The sequence below is a fragment of the Ailuropoda melanoleuca genome, chromosome 8 (assembly GCF_002007445.2).
Source record: "Ailuropoda melanoleuca isolate Jingjing chromosome 8, ASM200744v2, whole genome shotgun sequence".
Taxonomy (NCBI): Eukaryota; Metazoa; Chordata; class Mammalia; order Carnivora; family Ursidae; genus Ailuropoda; species Ailuropoda melanoleuca.
In genome coordinates, this window is record NC_048225.1 from 52,982,861 (window position 1) to 53,002,805 (window position 19,945).

The following is a 19,945-nucleotide window of genomic DNA, read 5'->3' on the forward strand; positions in this document are numbered from 1 at the left end:
TTAGTATCTACTAGGAGTTAGAATGTTTGGAACACAATAAAGAGGAATATCTTACTCAGAAGATATCTGGTGAACATAATGATCCTAGGAATCCTTGTTTTTTTAAAATATTTTCTGATATTGCTCGATGTCTATACATGTGTACACTCAGGCACACCCATGTATGAAACTCGTGAAAATAAATCATGGTATTTCTAATTTAATATTTGTAAGTAACCTTTTATTGCATTGCTAAGTTTGAACAGATAAACAATATTTAGTGTCCCTCTGAATTAATCTTGTCAAACAAATAGGTACTGATGCTAGCATATTTTTGCTGGGACTAAGCACTGGATCATTTAAGCATAATGTTATTTTCACTTGAAAAGCCAAAAAATTAAAATAGATATCCTGAGCAAAGTAACTTTTAAGTTAGTCCCAAAACTATAAAGTACTTTCTAGTCAATAATCAGCCCTTTACTTTTAACAATAAAATGGGTGTTGAGACTGTTCCCAAACCACCTTAACCAGCCGTATCTTTCTTTGCTCAGACTGAATTGTCTTTCTTGCTCTCCCAAGGGGATGCCTAATTAACCCCACAATGTGTTCACAAGACAAGGGCATACCAGACAAAGAAAGAAGTGATACTGATAAACGCAAGAAACAAGGTAGTTTGTGTTATTTCTTGAATTAACTAATAAATTTAGATAATATGGTCACTTTCTTAGTCTGTATCTGTTCTGTAAAACCATCTAGCATAAAGTCTATTCATATGGCAGATACTTAGTACTATTTGTGGGACTGATTTTAAACTAATTGTTGAAAGAGAAAAAAAAGTTTGTTATAATTGTTGATGTTGCTCATACTGTATTCCAAAGACTTAGAACAATGTCTGCCACACATTACATACTTACTAAACATCTGATGAATAAATAGGTGGGTAGGTTCATTTGTGCACTTATAATTCTGATACCATGAGGCTTGATTTTGAATTTGCACTTAACAGTACAAAACTGAGTTAAGTGTTTATTCCAAATCGCATACTAAAAAGACAGGTAGACTCCCCCCAAAATGATACAAAGTGGGAAGGGGAACTTCTTATAATTAAATGTGACCAACCTGTATCCTCTTTGAATAGAATACTACCTATCATTTCCCCCGAAAATCTGAGGGAAAATACCAGGCTAAATTGCTTTTCAACCAACTTATGAGTCTCCCATTTTGTGATTTAAGCAGAATCAACAATTAATACCTGAACCAGAAAATGATAAAATAAATTCTATCTCTCTCACTCAGAACAATATTTAGCAAATTCAATATTAGGAGGCTGCTTCTAAAAAGTTTTTCCTCTAGTAAGTAATGTTTTTAAGCTGGAATGACAAAATTATGCTACCGCACGCTCAAAAACAAATATTTCCTGTATGGAATATCTTACAACATAAGTTGTCTCAATAAATTCATGCGTCATCTACACATTTAAAAGAGTTTTAGTACAGGTGTCAATCAAACTCCAAGAGACCTGCCACTTCTCATTAGCTTACCAACCCAATATTTATACAAATTAAAATAACAAAATGCTTCAGTTGCTTATTGGTGTGTTTAATTAACTTAGAGCAGGAAATTTCTATAACTTACTACAGTTAACATTTCTAGGATTTCATCACTAGCCTCTCCACACCATGAACCTGGGAGCCATCATTTACATTAATGAGAGTTACTAACAAGCAGCATGGGAAAAATTAATTCTTTTGTAAGTCTTTAAAAAAGGTTTCCAATAATATAAATGAGTAGCACTCAAAATTCTAGGCATTATTAACATCAATATTTGCTCTAAATGAAATAGGGAGAACTGCTATAAATTTAAAACCAATCAAGAACTGGCATATAGAAATGATATGAATAATGAGAAAAAATTAACCACCCACATTAACCCTGTGTCAGTAATGAGAAAGAAAGAAGCTATATATGAAGAAACATGAATTCCAGGCTTAAAGGAAGTAGTTGTAAAAGAAAAGAATGTTTTATAGTAATAGAGATTCTGAAAGGAACAGTACAAAAGGAGAGATGCACTTTAAGAAAATTAAATGCTAGTTATATAATTGTGAAAATTTTTAATACAGAAAGAGGTAACCAAGAGATAATCTATTCTATCATAATAGAGATACAATAAACATTTGTAGGCCACATACATATAAAAGCTACTCAGGAATCTAGTATATAACCAGGAGTGAGGTTGCTGGGAAAGATTTGTACAGATTGAACTGTATTATCAAATTATCCTCTGAAATAGACAAACTGAAATTTTCACAAAGGATGAGCACTCCTTTTCCTTTAAATGTTCACCAAATTAGGTACTAAAACAGACATTCTATTTTTGCCAGGTTGTATCTCTTCTGGTGTAAATTTGCATTTTCCTGAGCTGAGTACCTTTTCATCTGTTATTAGACATTTAGGGCTTGTTCTTCTGTAACCACTTCTTTACATACTAGGTCTGTATTTCTGTTGGGTTATTGCTCCTTTTCTTATTGATAATATAAAGGTTTTACTTATATATTCCAGATATGGACCCTTGGTTAATCTATGTGCTAGAAAATATCTTCTATATGTAGCTTGCTTTTTTATTTTTGTGTTTGTTTTCGTTTGTTTTAAACAAGTTTTTTTTTAATGAAAAAACAAATTTATGGATTTCTCATAATATAGTCTGTGTATTTCTGTGATCTATTTAAGAGACCTTTCCAAATTGAAAACTAAGGACTTCTCAAGTTTTTCATTTCTACTGGAATGATCAAAAAGATCAAAAAGTTCAGGTAGATGGGGAAAAAAATCAATGCTGTGACTACTGTGTGCATTTATTCAGGGTACAAATATTTACTGAATGACCACATGCAATGGTAATTTTATATAAATTCTTTTACTCCTCACATTTCTCTAAAGCCATTATCTTCACTTTCAGATGACTATGCTGAGGATGGTGAGGTGAAATAAACTGAGTCAAGGTGTGTTTAATGCCAAAGTTCTTTCAAAAGACTGAAATGGGAAGACCATGATTTCTCCTTTCCTAAGTCTAGAATACACAATTTTTATTATTTAAATACCAATATGGTTTATCCCTGTTAATACATACAAAAGTAAATATACGTTTAAGTCACATTAGTCATATATTTATCATAACCAATCTGTGATCCAAAACACTTTATAAAGGTATATTACTTGCCTTGAATAAACGTATATTGATATTAATGACTTATAACTAATCAACTTTGAGAGTCATTTTTATTTTTTCATAGATAAAGACTGAAATATAAACTTTTCCTTCTTTTATGTATGCCTAAAGAAAACTTCTGAGCAACTTCAAGTGTGAAGTCACTTACAAGGCTAGGTAAGACACTGGAAGCTTTGGTCAATGGGCAGGTGTAATACTTCTTTTGTGTCAGTGTATGTGTCCTTCTGCTGCATCTACCCTTAGCTGCAACATCTCTCAATCTTCTTCTACACTCAGAAGCTCTGATGTTTACAGGCCATCTCCTCACGCATGACTTTGCTGGCCACCCCCAACTCAACCCCATTCTGATCTCCAACACGGCCCTTATCAGGCTATGTATGACTGCCCACTTACTGTCCGTTCCCGACACTACTTCAGCAGTGAATGATTTTACCTAACGCCGACATCCTGAGCAGTAACCGATAATGGACTAGTCCTCAATACATGGTTTGACTGTTGTGATGTAACCCTTTTACAATTTAACTCTCTTGTGAATTAACTATATATGAGTTAACGCTCATATTAATTTTTTCACTTCAAGGAATTAGAGAAAAACACTACAAAAACCAATTGATCATTTAATCTGATTCAGAAGTTATGTTTGATGATCTTATGAGTTATAAATTATCATAGGGGAAAGGTCTGGAAATATGACAGCGAATAGAAATCTCTGGTTGAAAGAATGACATAAATTTGTTTTATAATGATACTACTATCCAGGACATAAATGTTATCCTTAGAAAATTGTCTAAAGAAGGGCACCTGGGTGGCTCAGTTGGTTAAGCCTCCGACTCTTGGTTTCGGCTCAGGTCATGATCTCAGGGTCTTGGGGTGGAGTCCCGCATCAGGCTCCCTGCTGAGGAGGGAGTCTGCTTCCCACTTCTCTTTCTCCCTCTGTCCCTCCCCCTGCTTGTGCTCAATATCTCTTTCTCTCTCCCTCTCAAATAATTAAATAAAGCTTAAAAAAAAAAGAGAAAATTGTCTGAAGAACTATTATCATATGATGCTTTGGGAAGTTAAAATAAGTTCACATCTACCTAAAAATAATTTTCTTATTCTTTCCATGCATTTGTTTCTTCAGAAAAACAAGAGTCCACAAATCACCTACTCCAAGCTCTGGCTTGATACAGTTATCTCCATATCCCTCATTATTTGCCTACCAAAAAATCAAAGATGTAAGAACTAAAGAAAAGAACTGTGCTATTTTCAATGTAACACCAACAAAATAAAGTCTTATTTATTAGAGTAAATGATTAATCCATATTAGAACCCAAAGCATCTATACTGTCATATGATACAAATTGACAGACTCCAAAAAGCCAATCCGTGGACTACCTGGAGAGCTCCCTGATGCTCTGTTGAGAAAAACACTGATTTTGCATATTCTCATAATGCAACGATCCTTACCCTATGACACCATGACACAGTCCACTATTAACTAAATATATTATCTTCCTCCACCAACCCTGACAAGCATTATGCTGAACCTCTATTCTGATTTGAGTATACTGCAAACCAGAAAAGCACTAAGTTCAAGTTGGGGTCACATGTCAGAGTCATCTGGTTTTCTTTTTTATTCCGCTGTCCCATTACATTACTGTATTTTAATTTAGTTGGTTGCAGAAAGCTGAGATGACAATAATGCTAGAGAAGACTTCCTCATCCAGATAATAACATCAGCACTATAAAAGCACACTTCATTAAAAACAACACACACAACAATATGCTTCCAAGTGTCAGCAATGAAATAGCTGCACAATTACTTTGGACTCATTTCCCACACTTCCCTTCTCTCAATGGAATGCCTAATCTTCACAAGGTGTTCATTTCCTGTCTTACCCAGCAACCACCTTCTGCATTTTTATTTTGTTGATCGCTCCTGCTTAAATTTCCACGGGGATTCCTCATTTTAAAACATGCTTTTTGCTCTCACTCCTGAACACAACCCCATCAACACTGCTGCCTGTGCCTTGGATTACAACAGGCACTGAAGTTAATAGCTTGCCATGGTCCTAAGGGACCATATGAAATAATGATTGTCCTGGCCAGAGCATCTAGAGTTAAAACTTCGGGCCTAAAGTGTGGAGGGTCAGATTACCTAATAGCATTTGCAAAAACTGAACATCCCTTTTGCTCTCCTAATTCAATTCAGGAACTATTTATTGAGTGTCTACACAATACAAGGCTCTCTGCAAGGCAATGGAGTATGTTTGATGCCAAGTAAGATGCAGTTTCTACACTGAAAATATTCTGGATAAGAAGAGGACAGACAACTCTCCATCACAGGACTTGTATCACTGCATTGTCGTTAAATGAAAAGAGTATACATAAACTTACTTCATTCTGAAATACTACTCAGAGAGAACTGCTCATAGGATTAAGGAAGGCTAGGAAAGTACACCAAACTATGGGAAATCAAGAAAGAGTTTATGAGAAAAGTTTTAGATAAATAGAGAAGGGTTTTATGTATAACAATTCCAGGCACTCCAGATAAGCAGAATAGCACAAAGAGTATCAAGGTGAAAAATAATGTAATATATCTGGAAACCAACAGTTAGACTGAAGCATTGTTTATAAACTCAGAGGGAACAAGGATAAGACCAAAAAAGTAAGTAGCAGGCCAGGCTGGGAACCAATTTGTTTGAACATGCTCTATTTTCCTTCAGCACTCACTAAACTGATAGCTTCTAAGATACAGACACTTGCTTGACTCATTAGTGGATAATAGGCACTAACCTCCCTCCATAGTTGAAGTCAAAGAGCCAAGTCTTCAGACCTGGAAGTTTTTTCCCCCTGCACTCTGGGAAACCTCATTAGTCCTTTGCATTGACACCACTGACTGAAAAAAATGATGTACCTCGTGGCATTATGATAAAAGAAATCCTAGTGCTATTCCACTGGGTTGCATTTTCAATTTTCCTTAACCTTTCTTTATGCCCACCTTTCCTTTTAGCATCTACATTTAATAAAAAATTACACAGCTGCCTGGAAGTCCTGTTGCAAAGCTCAATGTGTACATACTAGTAGCTGCAGATTTTACTGAGCATCTTCTATGTGCCAAGCACTGTGCTTCATTTAATCCTTATAATAAACTAGTGGCGTAGGTATTATATTAGGCAAACCCAGACGCAGAGAGGACATTTCCATAGCTGCTCAGGATAAGAAGTGAAGCCCATGTTATTCCAAAGCCTTAAATAATTGGAAATAAAAAACGAAAACAAACCCTACCAAATTTAAATAAATTGAGGCAAGACAGAGAAGGAAAGAGAGGCATTTTGCATTGTACCTTTTAGAGAAAAAACAAATGTCAAGCGAACCAACTGATAAATGGGACTTAAATAATTAACATTTTCCATGAGAACTTAACAGTGACTTAACATACAGGAATTCACATCATGGCATTTCCATCAAAGAGATTTCCCTAAATCAGGAAAAGCAGTCTTTCAGTCGCATATACAGCCCCTTTTTGATAAACATACTTCTTTCATCTCCCAAGTGTTTACTTAAAAGTACTACACTTATAGTTGACAGACCATCTTCTGGGCTTGCCTTCCTCGTGGGCCATACTGAAGTGAATGCTTAGTTAACTTGTTACATGACCTCGCTTCATCTCTCAACCTGTTTCTCCATGTGCGAACTGAAGGGTCAAATCATATGATCTAATAATATTCTGGTTCTAAAACACAATAAATCTGTAATTCTGCATGGACATAACCATTTTTTTTCCATCTTCATTTCTGTTCATTCCATGGTGTTCCCTTAGGTAGTTATAATGGAGTTAGACTATAGGCGTTTGGGAAAGTTTTCACACCAACAGAGATTTTTCATCCTAGGTCATATTCCTGTAATCAAGTGGAAAATCTGAAAGAATAATTTCATTCATTTCAATAATACCAGTCACCTTGAAAAATATTTGTTTGATTATACTTTTAAGTTATACAGGGAGAAAAAAATTTAAAAACACACACAAAAAACAAAAAACTCCAAAGTATTTGGTCCACCCAACCTGCCTCAAGTCATCGCATCCATTGTTCAATTTAAAGTTCTGAGATCTAGGGTACTGAGTGTTCTAAATGCCAGCATTTGAGCAACAACCTATAATAAAATGAAGATGAAAGGTTATAAAGAATGTTCTAATTTATAGAATAAACAGTAGAAGAGTTGAAAATTAAAGCCACAGCACCGAAGCCTAAGCGTGATGTGAAAATCTCCACTTCTGGAAGGAGGCCATCAGATTCAATTGGATGCTATGAAAGCAAACAGATGCTAATTTAGTGAAAACAGCAACCCATTTTCTGAACGGTCTGCACTAAAACAGCTTGATTAACACAGAGGCTGAGGATTCTTATAGGAAGAAGTCTATAATTCTTAATATAAGATGTGTCAGCAGGTGGTTAAGTATGCCTGAAGCAGGTAATAATAGAAATGAAGAGTCAGAAGTACAGCAGTTTGAAAACATTTAGGCTTTTAATATAAGTTTTATAACAATGAAAACCCAGGTGCCGGTCACTATTCCTATAGAGAATTTCCTTCTTTGCAAGCAATGTTCATGGTATCCTAATTGCTTCAAGGAGATGTCATTAGAAAAATTCTCATTCATTTATTCAACAAGTCAGTGTTGCCATGCCAAAAAGTAGGCTGAAGGAATACAGAAATAGGGAATTGCTCAGCTCATGGCCACTCTGAAAATTCCTGTCTCCTCCTTCCTGGCAAAATGCAATCTAGTTAGGCTGGAGGGGGAGCTCCATAAACATATAGACATGCCACGGTGACTGCAAGAAAAATAAAAGACTCCAGTCACAGGACTGGAACCTGTCTGGCCAGTCTCCTTATATATGAGTATATATGACTGCCTTATGCATTCAGTCACAGAAAAGGTGCGAGATCATTAAAACAGACCATTCCTTCTCTCACGCGCATCAGATCCACATGCAATGGCTATGACCTGGGCCCAGTATTATGTGTTTTTGAACACATCACACTTTCTTTATACTCTAAAATTTCTGTCTCTAAAAGAACTCAGAATCTGCCAGGTAAAAAAGGCAACTCTTAGGATTTAGTCAAGATCTTCCATAGGAATAAACATAAGAACAAAACAATCAAGGAAATAGGAAAAGCAGCATTAACATGCCTCTAGGTTCCAATGATTCCATTATAGAAAAACAGTTAGCTATCTTTTAGAGATTTGTAAAAGCCTTGTCCTGGAGAGGTCAGGAAGTTTCAAAAGTACCTGCCAATTATACCACTCCTGAGAATAAAACAAAAACCTTAAGACACTTTTTGAGGGCTTGAAAAAGCCATATGCCCTGACCAGCTATGTCCTAGCTCAATGATTGTTTCAGTAATCCATCCGGAATGTATCATCTAGCAGACAGTTAAGTAGCACAATAACAATGACTAATACATTTCATTTCAAAAATCGCTTTAAAACCTACTTTTCAGTCTTCAGTGAAAGAAGAAATAAAGGGTAAAAGAACATTGTGGCTGGACTCTGGTTACATTCCTTCGTGTTTTGTGGTCTGAGCCTCAAAATGAATGCAGCACAGATTTCAGAGTTTCCCTTTACAGTGTGCAGGTGCACAAGTAATGGTTTAGTCAAGGCATCAGTCCAAACCTGTTTCAAAAAGGCCAGACAAAGGAAATAACTAGTCTCCACCCACCTGCACAGCAAAACTGGCTAAATAGGCCTCTGAACTCCACTATCTCATGTGCCAATAACCAGATGAGGCAGGTAATCAGAGAGGGCAGAGGTTGAGGATTCCTAGGACGATTACAACAAGTATAATGTACCCGATGAGTCATTCAATTCCTATTTTCCATCTCCCATGAAGACCTGATTCCATCTAATAACCTGGAAAGGTTTACATCAACAGTGACACACTCAGGAGAAAAGAAAACCAGGTCTAATCTGCTCTTTCAGTGATCCAGCCTAAGAATAACTGAGAGATCGATTCAATCAACAAAAACAATTGATAAATTTACTTTCATTTAGATACCTATTTGTACATCTATGTTGTTCCAAAAAAGATACAAAGTACTTTACAAAATTGCATAAAACCACCTAAAATATTTGATAGTTTATAAAATCTGAGACAGCATCAATTGTGAACTGCATCATTAATTTATGTACCGCTAAGGTAAACGCTCTCAATCATAATATGGCATGCCATTAATTGTAAGATTTACCTCGTTTTTAGCTATATCAAAATGTCAAAAAAATTTATATTAAAATCAATAAAATACAATATACGTTTTGTAAAGGGGGAAGATAGAGGTAAAATGCAAAAATTAGTTCACAAAAATGCAATTCCTGTGTTTCTCATGGTTGCCAAAGAAACAGGTAACACAGTCACCTAAATCTAGCTGGCCTTCCCAAACTAGTTAGGAAAATAAATTAATTGATAAACAAATTATTGCTACTACTCACACTGGGGCATACTCTTTGGAGTTGCCCACATGTTAAGCTGCTCCTTCACAAATTAAAAGTGTGCAGCTGATCTGGAGTGAGAATATCATTTTGAGGGACACCCTTCCTTCAAGCTCCCAAATTGCTTTTCCTACATACCTAATATTTTAAGTCTGATCACCAGGTACAAATCTGATAAAAACCTAGAGATATTTAATTTGTTTAATATGGAAGCCAGGGAATGTTTGGAGGGGTGACCATTCTCAAAACTATAAGGTGATCTTATGTGGTCATGCTTAATTAAAATCATGGGTCCCTTCATCCCTTGTAAGTAATGTTTTTCATCATTAAACAAATGGAATGATTGCAGCAAAAATAAGGGAGGAGGTAGATCTAAACACTTGTCCCTCCAGAGAAACATTTTTTTTTTAATAGCAAAAACTGTTAGAATCAACTTTACTAAAACTCTAGAAGTCAAGAGTATACCAGGGATGTACTATATGGTGACTAACATAATAAAAAATATTTAAAAAAATAAATTAAATTAAATTAAAAAAAAAGTATACAACAGGCTGAACACTGAATCACAAAAAAGGAAACTCAGAATCAAGAGGAAAGTGTCACAGAATTTCTACTCACACTCTCCTTAACTCCCTCCCCAACTCCACACTGATCTTGAAGAAAGCAGCCTGCCACTGTGAGGCCTTGATCCCCAGTGCATAAGGAAGCCAAGCACACTTTATTCTAAAAATATTTATGCTTACCTGTCCTAACGTGTCCGGGGGCTACTTGAAAGTACTAATGCAAGGTGCTTGCCTTGGTTTTGTGTAGTCAAAACTACTCACTAAGAGGTGAAAAGCAGAAGACATTGTTCAAGATATAAGGCAAACAAATCCCACAGCCTGCTTGCACAGAAGATCAAGGCTGAGATATACAAAAGACTGTCTAACGTCTGGGAGGTAAAGTTGGGGAGAGTTTCTTTGAAAAGTTAGTGTTTTCAAAAGTGCCCATATATACTGGGGAAGAGAAAAGTTACCTACATGCCCAGAATAGGATGCATACTCAGAAAAGACCTGAGAAGGCCCTAAGTTTTCACCTCTGGCTGACTGCTAGGCTTACTAAAAGCAAGAAATGAAGGCTTCAGGTTGAAATGAAAGGACACCAGACAAACTCAAAGCTGTACAAAAAAACAGAGCTCTCCAGTAAAGGTAACTGCATAGGTGAATGAAAAAGACAGTATTACAGGCACACAGTGTATAAAGATGTAATTTCTGACAATAACGGCGTAAGGTGGAAGGCAGGAGATACAGAGGGGCAGAGTTTTTGATATACTATTAAAGCTAAGTTGTTATCAATTCAAACTGGACTGTTACAAATATAGGATATTAATTGTAATCCCAAGGGTAATGAATAAGAAAATATCTTTAAAATATACTAAAAAGAAAATGGTATACCAAATAAAAAATGTGTACTGAATCAAAGAAAGGGGGGGCAGTAATGGAAAAAATAAAGCACAAAAAGGTATGAGAAATACAGAAAACAAATAGCAAAATGAAAACAAATAGTCCTTCCATACAAATAATTATATTAAATGTAAAGAGATTAAACTCTCCAATCAAAAGGCAGAGATTTGCAGAATAGATTAAAAAAACATGATCCAACTATATGCTGTTTATAAGAGATTAATTTTAGACCCAAACATACAAATATGTTCAAAGTGAAAAGATGGAAAAGATGTTCCATGCATACAGTAACCAAAGGAAAGTTGGGGTGGCTATACTAATAGCAGACAAAACAATCTTTAGGTCAAAATTGTTACAAAAAGCAAAAAAGGCTGGGGCGCCTGGGTGGCTCAGTTGGTTAAGCATCTGCCTTTTGTTCGGGTGGTGATCCAGATGCGGAAGTCCTGGGATCGAGAGCTCCCGGCAGGCTCTCTCCTCAGCAGGGAGTCTGGTCTGGTTGTCCCTTTCCCTCTGCCCCCCTCCATGCTTTCTCTCTTTCTCAAATAAATAAAATCTTTAAAAAAAAAAAAAAAGTAAAAAAAATTCAATGAAAGGGTTAATTCATCAAGAAATAACAACTAAAAACAGAAGCACCAAACAAAAGAGCCCCAAAATATATGAAGCAAATATTGGCAGAAATAAAGAGACAGTCCTACAATAACAGTTCAAGAGTTTATTTAATACTACACTTTCAATAATGGATAAAATATCCAGACAGAAGATCAATGAAGATACAGAGGATCTGACAATACTATAAAACCAACTAGACCTAACATCTGTTAGGTCTATATATATAGGATACTGCATCTAACAACAGTAGAATACACATTCTTCTCAAATGCATGTGGAACATTCTCTAAGACAGATCATATGTTAGGCCACAAAACAGTCATAAAAATGTTAAAATACTGAAATCGTACAAATTATTTTCTCCATCACAATGGAATGCAACTAGATACCAATAATGGAAGGAAAACTAGAAAATTCATATATATGTGAAAACTAAACTCCCTTAAACAACCAATGGGTCAATAAAGAAATCACAAAGGAATTAGAAAGTACTTTGAGATGAATGAAAATAAAAACACAACATACTAAATTAATAGGATGTGGGAATTTACAGAATTAAATACTGACATTAAAAAAGAAAGATCTTGGGGTGCCTGAGGGGCTCAGTCGATTGGGCACCTGACTGTTGGTTTCTGTTCAGGTCACTATCTCAGGGATCGTGGGATTGAGTCCCACGTCAGGCTTTGCGGTCAGTGAGGAGTCTGATTGTCCCTCCCCCCATCCCCCCAGCCTTTCCCCCAGCTCGTGCACAGGCACTTTCTCTCTCCCAAATAAGTAAATAAAAATCTTCAAAAAAAAAAAAAAAAAAGAAAGTTTTATATCAATAACCTAACCCTACATCTAACAAAGTGGAAAACAAAACCCAAAGCTAGCAGAAAGAGGGAAACAATAGATTTGAGTGGAGATAAAATAGAGAATAAAAAAACAGTAAAGAGAATCAATGAATGACAGATGAGACTGAGAGCAGCTTATTAGTCACATATACTTATAGCCCAGGACAGGAGGACACTACATGCCATGCAGGGTTAATTGGGGGTTACACACAGGAAGATAGTGAACAACCTGGATCTGTGGGAGACACACTTTTTTGTATTAAAAGGAGGCAGTGCTGACTGGTCCCTGTGGGAAGATGTGATTGGTTTCTTTCCACAATTCCCCAGCTGGCAAGGAAGTGAAATTCACTACTCAGGAATAAGTAGAAACTACCCGTAGGTCCCTGGATAAGGAGTATTGTTTAGATAAGGGACCTTTATCCACAGGAGCAGCATAGGGAGGGGATATTCTAGGTCTTCCAGGTTTCACTGGCATCAAGGCAGCACATAATACATACCTTAGTTTTAGGCCTTAAACTCTAACAACCACCCAGAGAATGGGAAGAAAATATTTACCACTGATATATCTGATAAGGATCTGGTATCCAGAATACATAAAGAAGTCTTACTGCTCAACAATAAAAAAAAGAATGATCCAATTAAAAAACAGGCAGAAGACTTGAACAGGTATTTCTCCAAAGAAGATAAACAAATGGCAGCAAGGGCACGAAAAGATGCTCAACATCATTAGTCATCACGGAAATACAAATGAAAATTACAATGATATTCCACTTCACACCAGGAAATATAAAGCTGTAGAAAACAATTTGGTGGTTCCTCAAAGAGTTTAACATAGAACTACCATATGACCCAGCAATTCTACTCTGAGATGTATCTCAAAAGAACTGAAAATGGATACTCAAATACTTGTACATGAATGCTCATAGCAGCACTATTGACAATTGCCGAAGGTAGAAATAACCCAAATGTCTATCAACAGATAAACGGATGGAAAAAACGTGGTATCTACATTCAATGGAATATTATTCGGCCGTAAAAGTGAATGAAGTACTGATTATGCTACAACATGGATACCCCCTGAAAACACAGGCTAAGTGAAAGAAACCTTAAACAAAAGGTCACATGTTATAGATTCCATTTATATGGAATATCCAGAATAGGTAAAGCTACAGAGACAGAAAGCAGATGGGTCACTACCAGGGGCTGGGGGAAGGGGGGATTGGGTGGGGGAAGAATAGGGAATGACTGCTTAATGAGTACAGGGTTTTCTTTTGGGGTCATGAAGTGTTTTGGAACTAGACGGAGGCGGTGGTTGCACAACTTTGCAAATATACCAAATGCCACTGAATTGTACACTTTAAAAAAGTTAATCTTGTGTGAATTTCACATTAGTTTTTTAAAAAGAGAAAAGAAAACACACCTACGTCCCCTTTTGTCAAACATAATACGTTTCAGGATCTCTTTATATGTTTCTGAAATTGAAAATAATACTTCGGCTATCAACTAATCAATGGTTTTAAAAGGCACTGATTTAAACTACACATGTGCTCCCTGCCCTCTATTTACAAGCTGAGGGTCACTGTTCTACCAGATACAGTACTAAATTCTTTCATCTGGTGCCTACCTTTTCTGCCTCTCCTCTTGCAGTTTCCTAAATATGGTGGAGGATGTTTCATTTCTTCATTCCCATGAACACAATATTCTCCCAATCTAGAACACCGGTTCTCACCCCTGACTGCACATTAAAATCACTTCAGGAGCTTTAAAACAAAACAAAACAAACAAACAAAAAAACCCACCTCATGCCTGGGCCCTGTTAACTGAATCAGAATTTCTGGGGAAGAAGCCAGAAATCTGGGAGTCAGGAGCTCATTTTTAAAGGCTCCCCAGATGACAATAATGTGCAGCCAGTGTTGAGAATAACTGACCTAGAATCATCTATATCCACTCCCCTTTAGCCAAATGCAGTGTTTTCTAAACTCCATCATACACATTTCAGTTTTGGAAAGTTGTGTTTTTCTAGAAATGTAGCCAACTGCATTTGAATATAATGTTGTTCCTAAGATCTTATCTTTTAATGTCCATGTATCTGTAGTAACGTCTTTTTTTTTCTTTACTTATACATTGTTTTGCCTGTCTCCTCTTTCTAAATTAGTCCTGCTAAGGGCTTATCCGTTTTCTAGTTGTTTCAAAGGCCAGAACTTTTTTCTTCTTAAAATAAAGATTTTATTTATTTATATGCCAGAGAGAGCGTGCATAAGCAGGGGGGTGGTCAGGCAGAGGGAGAAGCAGGCTCCCTGCTGAACAAGGAGACCAGTGCAGAACTCGATCCCAGGACCCTGGGATCATGACCTGAGCTGAAAGCAGATGCTTAACCAACTGAGCCACTCAGGCATCCCAAAGGCTAGAAGTTTTGCCTGTATTTTTTTTTTTCCATTGTTCAGTTGTCCATCTAATTTCTGCTCTTACCTTTCCTTCCTTCCTTCTAATTTCTTAGGGTTTAATGAACTCTTCTTTCTCTAGGGATTTCAAAAGGAGATTAGAGGAATGATTCATAATCTTTCTTTTTTTCTAATACAAGCATTTAAGGAAATAAATTTCCCTCTGGGCACAGATTTAGCTGCACCTTACAAGCTTTCATATACTATATTCTCTTATCATTTAGTTCAAAATAATTGCAAACTTCCTTTATGGTTTCTTCTTTGACCTATAGGTTTTACAAAAGTACACTGGTTAATACCTACACATTTGGGGATTTTATTATTGATCTCTCATAAATTCCACTGTGGTCAGTAAACATACTGTAAATTACTTCAATCTCTTGAAATTTGTTGAGGCCCAGCATAATCAATTTTGGTAAATATCTCACATATACTTGAAAAAGGATGTACTTGGTGTTATACACAACTAAGGAATCATTGAATACTACATCAAAAACTAATGATGTACTATATGTTGGCTAACTGAACATAATAATAATGAAAAAAAGAAAAAGAATGTATATTCTATAGCTGTTGGTGCAATAATCTTTACCCATAACTCAGGTCTACTTCATTGCACTGTTCAAGTCTTTTAGATTCTGATTGTTTTATCTGTTTTTTCTAATATTAGTAAAAAAATTTAAAGTCCTCTGCTATGTGGGCACCTGGGTGGCGCAGTCGTTAAGCGTCTGCCTTCAGCTCAGGGCATGATCCCAGGGTTCTGGGATTAAGCCCCTCATCAGGCTCCTCCGCTGGGAGCCTGCTTCTTCCTCTCCCACTCCCCCTGCTTGTGTTCCCTCTCTTGCTGGTTGTCTCTCTGTCAAAAATAAATAAAATCTTTAAAAAATAAAAAATAAAGTCCTCTGCTATGATTGTGATTTCCTTGTAATTCCATGAATTTTTGTCTATATATTTGAAGTCATGCTTTTAGGGGTGTGTGTGTGTGTGTGTGTGTGTATAACTGACAGTATTAAAATAAAATACCCTATTTTTAAAAATTGCCTTAAACTTCATTTTGTCTGATATTAGTGTAGTTATCTTAGCTCTCATATGGATATTTGCATAATATATCTTTTTCACTCTTATATTTTCAATATTTCTTTATCCTTGTATTTGAGGTATCTCTTGCAAGCAGGATAAGTGTAGTTTCATATTCAGCCCGACAATCTTTATTTTTAAATAGTATATTAATAACATTTACATTTAATGTAAGTGCAGAACAAGTTTGGTTCATAAGTACAAATTTACTATTTGTCCCACTTGTTTAATGTTCATTTTCCTTTCTTTTCTTGCCTTGTTTTGGATTAATAAAGTATTAAAAAAATTTTTCTATTTATATCCTCTTTTAATTTTTTGCTTGTACCCAACAATTCTTTTAGTGGTTACGAGATTATGACATGCATCCTTGATTTAGTAGTCTACTACGAAGCAGTATCTTTACCCTTTTCCAGACAATGCTAGGATCTTGGAATACTTTAAGTTCATTTCCACTTCCCAACTTTTGTGTTAGTCATGCATTATAATTCCATATATATTTTACGTATATGAATTTCATATTTTATGACCCTACCATTTGTTTTACAGTCAAAATTAATTTAAACTCATACTTACCCTTTTTTCTTTCTTTCTTTCTTTCTTTCTTTCTTTCTTTCTTTCTTTCTTTCTTTCTTTCTTTCTTTTTGTTAAAGATTTTGTTTATTTATTTGTCAGAGAGAGAGCACAAGCAGGGGGAGCAGCAGGCAGAGGGAGAAACAGGCTCCCTGCTGAGCAAGGAGCCCAATGTGGGACTCGATCCCAGGACTCTGGGACCGTGACCTAAGCTGAAGGCAGACCCTTAACTGACTGAGCCACCAGGCATGCCACACAATTACCCCTTCTATTGTCTTTTTTCCTTCCCGCAAATATTTCCATATTTCTGTGCTGTTTATTTTTAGTCTGCCTTTAGTATTTCCCTTAGTATAGGTCTGCTGGGACGCATTTTCTCAGTTTTGATGGTCTGAAATGACTTGTATTTTGCCTTTAATTTGAAGGATATATTTACTGAGTATAGAATTCTAAGTTAACAGTATTGTTTTATACTACCTTTTAAAAAAGATTTATTTATTTATTTGGGGGTGGTGGGAAGTGAAGAGGGAGAGAGAAACCCAAGCAGATTCTGCATTGAGCATGGAGCCTGACGCTGGGATCCATCTCATGACCCTGAGATCATGACCTGAGCCAAAATCAAGAGCTGGATGCTTACCTGACTGTGCCACCCAGGCGCCCCTGTTTTATAGTACTTTTAGAACATCATTGCATCACCTTTATGGTTCCTAAAGATTCTATTGAGAAATTAGCTTTCAGTCTTATTAATGCTCTTTTGATGCTAATCTGTCTTTTTTTTCTAGGTACTTTTAATATTTTCACTTTGTCTTTGGTTTTCAGCTATTTTACTATAATTTCCCTAAGTATGCTTGCTTTGTATTTATTTTGGGTTGTATTTAATGCTTCTAGAATTTGTAGCTTAATGTGTTTCATCAAATTTGAAAAATTCTGTCATTACCTCTTAAAATACTGCATTTGCCCCATGTACTTTCTTCTCCCTTTTTGTGATCCCAATTATACGTATCTTAGACCTTTTTATTGGGTCCTACATAAGTCTAGCACTTTTCTATATAATCCATCTTTTTTGTTCTTTGTGCTTTGGTCAATATATTTTCTACTGACCCTTCTTCCAGTTCACTAACGACTTCTCAGACACGTACAACCTGCTGCTCAGTCTTTTATGCTTTTCTTGCTTGTCTGACAAATCCTTAATCATTTTACTTGGTGACTAGCAGGGACCAGGTACTACATGAATATCTGCAGAGTATATAATACTTGTTTCTCACAAAAGCAAATTAAACTTAAAGGAGTCAACCTTGCTATCATTAACAATTTTAAGAAGTATAGGATTTGATTTATTATAATCTAAATGAATAACCACATTCTATTTAAAAGAAATGGCGCACTTTACAAAGGATATACAAAAATCACCACAATCTAGGTCACATTTCATATTTTTAATACACTCCATGTTTCAAACTGGCTTGTGTTAAAAGTATATAAAAAAAAGATACTTACTCTCTCTCCTTTTCAGTCAGCTTATCATTGATATTATCTTTGATTGTTGATCTAGATCCCTTATGAATTATAGGATATCTTAGGGGCACTTGTAAGAAAAAGGAAATCATGGAGACCAAATGTGCTGTGTAACCCAGGGCAACAGCAATGCTTCCATCATCTTTTGCTGTAAATTCAAAAGCAGAGAAAAAGAAAACAACTATTTACCTTATAAATGTAGCTACGAGATCATAATTATCAATTTCAAGAGATGTTATAAGAAATAACTGGTAAATAAAATATTAATCACATCTAAATTACATGAATTTTATACAAATCTAAACATATTAACAAGACTTGAAATTTCTCATCCACTATATTTAAAACTATTGCTCAATAATTACTGTGATGAGATTAATATCCCATATATATCTTAAGAAAGAGTCCTTAGGACACTCAAATATCCATTACTTTCTTTCCTTCCCGGCATTTCTTTTTAAAGGCAGAGATAATACCTAGCCTATCATACGATGTGAAAATTAGTTTCAGAGGTTTAATCATAATGCATATATGAGCATTATATATTTTACTCATTATAACCAATACAGTTGTACTGTTTACTATTGTACAAAGTAAGTCTAAGGTGAAGTGAAAAAGCACGATGCATTCTTATGGGGTATGTTCTTAATATCCATAAAGATAGTGTTGCATGAATAAGACTGTGAAATCTGAAATAGGATAGGGAAAAAATATTTTAAACAGTAAAAGTAAAATGTCAAAAACTACAGTTAATATATATCCTATTTATGCAATTTAGGTGGAAGCAACTATTGGGGGGAAAATGTATGTATCCTACAGCCAAACATAAGCACCTATCTTTTAAGAAGTCACAGATAATTACCTTTTTAACTCACCATCTAGATTTCTGCTACTACCTACCAAGTGATAATAATCATCAGGTACTCAGAACAGAGTAATACAACAAAATGTTTTAAGCCTGCCCCAGGAGGAAGAAAAAAGTAACTGTTTGGTATACAGCATTCCCAAAATACTTTTAAAAGTTCACATTCACACACTCTGAAAGATTTAACATCTAATCTAGACAACCTCTGGCTAGAGAAAAACTGAAATAATTGAGATATCTTTGGCTTGAGTGCTTCCTGATTTCTAAGGGTATCTTAACTTCAATTATTAGAAATGTTTTTCACACTTTTTAATATTTACACTTAGTTAGCTAAGTACTACCTTCTTGTTGTAGGAATGTCCCTATAGTCATCTGTTCATCAGTTCATTCTCCACCACTGACGACCATGGCAGATTCTTGGTTTCTCTTTGATTACACTATAAAAACAGGTAACTTTCATTGTATACTTCTCTTCTGCCAGGAACTGACTACAGTACTTTATTTACGGCAGCCCTTAATTCATCAACAATTACTAAACTGGGCACCTTTTTATATGCTATTTCATTCACTTCATAGATGAAGAAACTAAGGGTCAAAGAAGTTAAGGAATCTGTCTCAAGTAATACAGTAATACAATATAGGTTGGCCTGACACCAATGCCTCTGTCCTTAAGCACTCTACCATACTGTCATAGAAGTTTATTGTGGAACACATAACAATTCCTTAACTTGGGAACCTAGAATGTACCAAGCAGATGACACACATGTACCACTTCAGTTTCTTCACACTTTTCTTGTAAGGGCAAAGAATACAGAGTTCCCGGTGACTTGTACCATGCTAGACTGAGAATGGCTTCTCAAACTAATGTTTGATGTTCTCTCAAACCAAACTGATTAAAAAAAAAAAAAAAAAAAAAAAAAGAAAAAAA

The 19,945-nt window shown here is 35.6% G+C and overlaps 1 protein-coding gene across 2 annotated transcripts in view; it reads right to left on the bottom strand.

The window, feature by feature from the left end:
* UVRAG (UV radiation resistance associated) overlaps window positions 1–19,945 on the bottom strand; it is a 298,437-nt gene that overhangs the window by 101,427 nt on the left and 177,065 nt on the right. For both annotated transcript variants that reach the window (XM_034666314.1, XM_034666315.1), the window contains exon 12: window positions 18,135–18,300. In XM_034666314.1, the coding sequence (XP_034522205.1) occupies window positions 18,135–18,300 (166 nt within the window). The remainder of the gene's footprint in view (window positions 1–18,134; window positions 18,301–19,945) is intronic.